Genomic DNA, 5,525 nt, shown 5'->3' with positions numbered 1-5,525 from the left:
CCGCCGATCGCGGCAAGGATCCGGCGTCCAACCTTGGCCCAACTCCACCCCTCCCCTCCCACGGCCGCCATTCATACCTAGGGTTTTGATCCCTCCGTCTTGTTGTAGCCGGTCGATCCCTCACTACCGCCATTTGCACGTACCCCGGTGAATCGTAGCAGGTCTGGCTGGTTACCTCGGCGATCTCCTATCCTTCCCACATCCGGTGGATCGGTTGGCCGTCACCGCGGTGCGCACGATAATACGGCGGCGAACGTCTGATTCATCCACCCTCCGCCTCCCCACGATCGACATATAGGTCGTTCCATTGCAAGGCAGAGCACCGCCGAGCCCAACTTCCCGTGGCTGCCCAGATTGCCACCGACGAACAGAAGAGGTTAGCCCCCCGTGCCACACTGTTATTCTATTCTTATTCCATGTATACTTTATAGGATGTATTGTCGCATTTGTGCTTAGGGTTTAATTTGTTGTTCAAAATTTTACCAATTTTTCGTATATTTTTTGTTAATAAGCATTTCACAATGAATTCCAAGCCGAGTTTTTATGTTGATTAGGTCAGTGATGTTGGTTTTATTTGGACAGATGGATGGCTCTATGGCTTCTGGGATTGGCAATGAGAAAGCAACTACAGATGTTGATGACTCTACATGGGATGCTTTTGATATTTCATCTTCAGAAGATGAATATGAAATACCTTCGTCTGATGATGATGATAGCATTTTTGGTGATCCTGTATCTGAGTCTGATAATGTGAGTCACTCACATTTTCATATTTTATCAGTACAGTGTGCATGGGAATATTTTGTCCTTGAATTTTGCCTCCTTGATGCAAATTTTGTAGATGGACATCGATGATGAAGACAGCATAAGAGAGACAGATGATGAACCCACTTCTGAAAATACGAGTGATGTATGTTTTCTTTTATCTTACTTGCCTTCTTCCAGGTGAAGATGAATATACATGTAATTTGCTATTTTCCTACGAATTGCGCAGGTTGTTGTAATCAGAAACAGTGAGCTTACCTACTATGGGGATTCTGATTTGGAAGACTTTGCTTATGAAGAGGATATTCCTGAGCAGTCGAAATCATTAGAAGGGGGGGTTTCACAGCTGTCAAAATCTGAATGCAAAAGCGAAGTAAGATTTTATTTTGATGCATTGCAATGCATAATAGAACAAATCAAAGTGTCTGTAACAATAACGCCATGTTTGTCATATTTGTTTAGGTGACAGGAAGTTCCCAGTTGGACCATACTAAGCAGGAAGATAATAAGGATCCATATGATATTGATGCTGAAATGAGCAGACAGCGAAAGTATGAGGCTGTAAGGGCCATGATCTTTGTTTCCGAAGAGGCTGCCTATTATTTCTACAACAAGTATGCCAAAGAACATGGTTTTAGCATTCGACGCGAGAAGAAAAAGGAACGCCTTGATGAATTAGGGACACCCACCATTCGGTATAGGCGGTTTCTTTGCTCAAGGGCTGGGCAACGTGAAAGCAAGTACTTAGAAATGGAAAACCGAACGTATAGGCACCGTCCTGAGTCTCGCTGCAACTGTGGTGCCCATTTCAGTGTGTCGTATAACAGGAAAAAGGGTGTTTGGACTGTTCTGAGATTTGACGACAATCACAACCATAAGCCTGCTACAGCTGATCAAATCGCTTTTATGAGGTCTCATAGAAAGATCAAGGCTCATCAGAAATCTAGGATCATGTCACTGGGAGCTGCTGGGATGAGATTATTCAACATTATGAGGACATTTATCAGTGACAATGGAAAATACAGCATGGTAGGATTTGTAAGAAAGGATCTTTACAACATGTCTTGCCGTGAAAAGAGGAAGATGCTTGCAAAGGGTGACGCCAACACAACCATTGGCATTATGGAGAAGAGGAAGCGAGATGATCCTGAATTCTTTTTTGATTACAAGCTTGGTAAAGGTGGACAATTGTTACACCTGTTCTGGTGTGATTCTCAGTCTCGGCAGGACTATGCCGACTTCGGTGACGTGCTGGTGTTTGACAGCACGTACAAAACAAATCGGTATGCTATGCCGTTCATACCTTTTGTGGGAATAAACAATCACCGCCAGACTACTGTTTTTGCATGCGCCATTGTCTCGGACGAAAAGGAAGTAACATACAAGTGGTTGTTAGAAACATTCCTGAAAGCCATGTATCAGCAGAAGCCTAAAGGGATCATCACTGATGGGGACGCTGCAATGATCGCCGCTGTTGGTAAAGTCTTTCCAGGCGTGTGGTACCGTGTTTGTACGTGGCATATTGAGAAGAACATGAAGAAGCACATTGACTCCCTGGCTCACAATGAATTCCGGTCGCTGCTGTACTACACCACTTCAGAACAAGTATTCGAGGAGAGATGGAGGGCATTCGTCGAGAAGCACCAGACGGAATTAACCAAAGAATGGATGAAGAGGATGTATAGGAGGAAGAAGTTGTGGTCAGCCGCGTATCTAGCGAATGGATATTTCCTCGGAATGAAAAGCAACCAGAGGAGCGAGAGTTTGAACTCCACCCTACACACCCACCTTGACTTTGGACTGACAATGGTGGATATGGTTGTGCACTACGAGAATAACAGTAGCCGTGTCCGGGAGGAAGAGGCCCGCCAGGACACCATAGACTCTCAGACAGTACCGGTTGCAGTTACCAGGTACAAGGATATAGAGATGTCTGCTGCCCGTAAATTCACTGCTACAAACTTCTACCTCGTTCAAGGGGAGCAGAAAAAGATTGGGGGCCTAGAGATTGTAGATCAACTTGGATGTGCTGGTGGGTTAACAACCTTCGTTGTGTCATGGATGAATAACCGTAAGTATTTGTTTTCAGTGGAGTACAGACCTGAAAGCAAAGAGGAAACAATAACGTGCAGCTGCCGAAGGATGTATCGGAAAGGGCTACCTTGCAAGCACATCTTGTTTGTTTTGCATTTTGTGGGGTGCTCTGAAATTCCGAACTGTTGTGTTCTCCGAAGGTTCTCGAAGGATGCAAGGTATGGTTTGCCCTCGAGACGCGAGAGTGATTTGTACGGATGGGGATGGGAAGGGGTAGCTGAGCGGAGAAAGCATAGCGAGCTTACCCAAATTGGAGCAGAAGCTTTTGATGCAGCATTGCATGACCCAGAATCTTACAGCGAGCTTATGAAATGTATGAAAGACATAATTCACAGGAGAAAAGGTGACCAGAACAGTCGTTCAACGGCTTACCATGAGGACGCACAAAACAGAGGAGATGCACCAGTAGTGGGTGATCCTGATAAAGCTGAGACCAAAGGAGCACCTAAACAAAACAAGAAGTACTATAAGGACAAGGATACGAATCAACAGACGTCAAAACATGGCAGGATACTGTCACACGACGAGCGGAAGAAGGAGAGGTTGTGCACTGCTTGCAATCAACCAGGTCATAACAGAAACAACAAGATGAAGTGCAGGCTACATAAGGAGTGAGTATCTGATTCAGCCCTACTCTTAAATAGCTTGCACTAATCTTCTACTATTTTATGTGCCACTGACTTGTGTGTTATTTCATGCAATGCAGATATGAGGGACCATCGGAAGTATGAACAACACTACTTGATCGATTCACATTGTTGCACTTGTGTATTATTTGTTGTACAAACATTGGTCAGATTGTCAAAGGTCGAATTTTGATACTTGCAACACAACTAGGACAATTTTGTTCACGAATGACATAGAGCACAGCTTATGTCTTGCACACATTGCGAATACCATTACAGACTGCACAGATCACTGTATGATACTTACAAAACAATATGGAGAATTTGTTCACAAATAACATAGAGCACAACTATGTCTTGGACACATCGCAAATATAATTACAGACTGCACAAACACACTAGTACTTGCCCCCTTGAGTCTTATCACTCTCAGGCTTGCTTCTGACGCTTGTTCATTGATGAAGATTCATCCTGATTTTTGCATCTGGGGCAGATGTGGTCCGATCTCTGGAGGTGAGCTTGTCCCTCGTTCACCGTGTAGATCTTGTTGTATATCTCATAACTGAGATAGCCGTCAATAGCTGCGTACTCGAGGTTCATCCAGGACAGTGGCTTGCATTCCCAGAAACCATGCCCTTCCTTCCGAAGCCGGTTGTACTTGAAGTCCTTCTTCATGTTGGCAAACTTGGGATCAATGAGCTTTGCTGCAAGATCAGCCATTCCAGCCTGCGGTTGACCATTAATCTTGAAAATGTCCTGGATGTCGATGTGTCTCTCTTCTGGAACAGGAAGACCGGCCGCACGAAGAACTTTTGTGTCATTTCTTTTATCAACACTTGTAAAAGTGTATTGCTTGTCCTTGAGAAAAGTCAGTAGGCGCGGACAATGATCCTTGCACCTTTGTCAAGAGCAGCACAAATAAATTCAACAAGTACTGTAATGAAAATGTAGGGACGCTTTAAATTCAATGTAGTGACATAAATTTCAATGATCCTTGTACCTAATGTAGTGGAATACAAGAACGTGCTCCCTCATGGCGATTTGCATTACCGCCAACTTGTGTCCGCTAGAGTCATACTCGAGATCCAGACCAACGAACTTGAACCTGTCCTCGTCCTCGTCGAGCCAACCCTCGTACATACGAAGAATTCTATCAACAGTCGCCGCCTCATTGGTGTAGACGACGTCGATATATGTACTCCCGTGCGCAAGGATGCGGTACTTCTCCGTCGTGGACTTCTCGTCTCCGGCCACGACGGAGGAAGAGGCAGATGCCATGGACAGCGTGGAAGGAAGGGAGCACTGGGATGCGGTAGACGAACGGCCGGGGTTGGGACAGAACGGTGGAACTGCCACAGTATTGGGCGGATATAGGGGCGGGAGGCGAACATGCAGTTTGAGGTCTGGCGGCCCACATTGGCCCGTTACATGTCTGACGGCCAAATTCGAAAAATTCGAAAATTCGAAAAATTCAAAAAAAGTTTTAACCAACGGATTATGTTCACAAAAACGTGTGACATATTGGGTAAAAAAAACTGGATTTTTTTTCGAAGGTCGAAAAATCGACTAGCTTAGAAAAAGTGGTTTGATGTAACCCAAACGATTCCGTTTCTAAGAATGTGGATTTTTCGACCTTCGAGAAACGCTCCAGAAATTTTTGCACACACTCTCGTATCCATTCTAAGACGAAGTGTGAAGGTTTTTTCAATTTTTGAATTTCTGTGAAAATAAACAATTAAATTTCAGTTAAATTCGAGTTGAAAAAAAAAACAAAAGAAAACTAGAGAACCCTGATGGATGGGCCATGAGTATTCCTTCCCCACGTCCATGCTCCACGTTAATGGGCTTAGTACTGTTGACTGCCAAAACCCACCGGCGGGCAGCGACGGTCAACACTGTAGAGCCGGGAACAACCTAGAGCTGCGGCTGGCTGAGGTCCCTCCGAGCGACGGCCCGCAAAGCACTTCTGGTCACACGTCCGATGCTGAGTGCAAGGGCGTGCCACCTGACCTATACCTGGTCAGGAAGGTGATGGAGATG

At 45.0% G+C, this 5,525-nt stretch overlaps 1 protein-coding gene across 1 annotated transcript; it reads right to left on the bottom strand.

Annotated features, from left to right (window-relative positions):
- Positions 1-3,914: 3,914 nt before the first annotated feature.
- LOC139838345 (3'-5' exonuclease-like) lies at positions 3,915-4,763 on the bottom strand. Its single transcript, XM_071827754.1, has 2 exons — positions 4,486-4,763; positions 3,915-4,383 (listed from the first exon to the last, which is right to left on the bottom strand). Exons 1-2 carry the CDS (start codon positions 4,761-4,763, stop codon positions 3,915-3,917), a joined length of 747 nt encoding a protein of 248 aa, XP_071683855.1.
- Between the last annotated feature and the right edge of the window lie 762 nt (positions 4,764-5,525).

The sequence above is a fragment of the Lolium perenne genome, chromosome 3, assembly GCF_019359855.2.
Source record: "Lolium perenne isolate Kyuss_39 chromosome 3, Kyuss_2.0, whole genome shotgun sequence".
Classification (NCBI taxonomy): Eukaryota; Viridiplantae; Streptophyta; class Magnoliopsida; order Poales; family Poaceae; genus Lolium; species Lolium perenne.
Note: the sequence above shows the minus strand (reverse complement) of the source record. Positions and strands in the feature narration are given on the sequence as shown.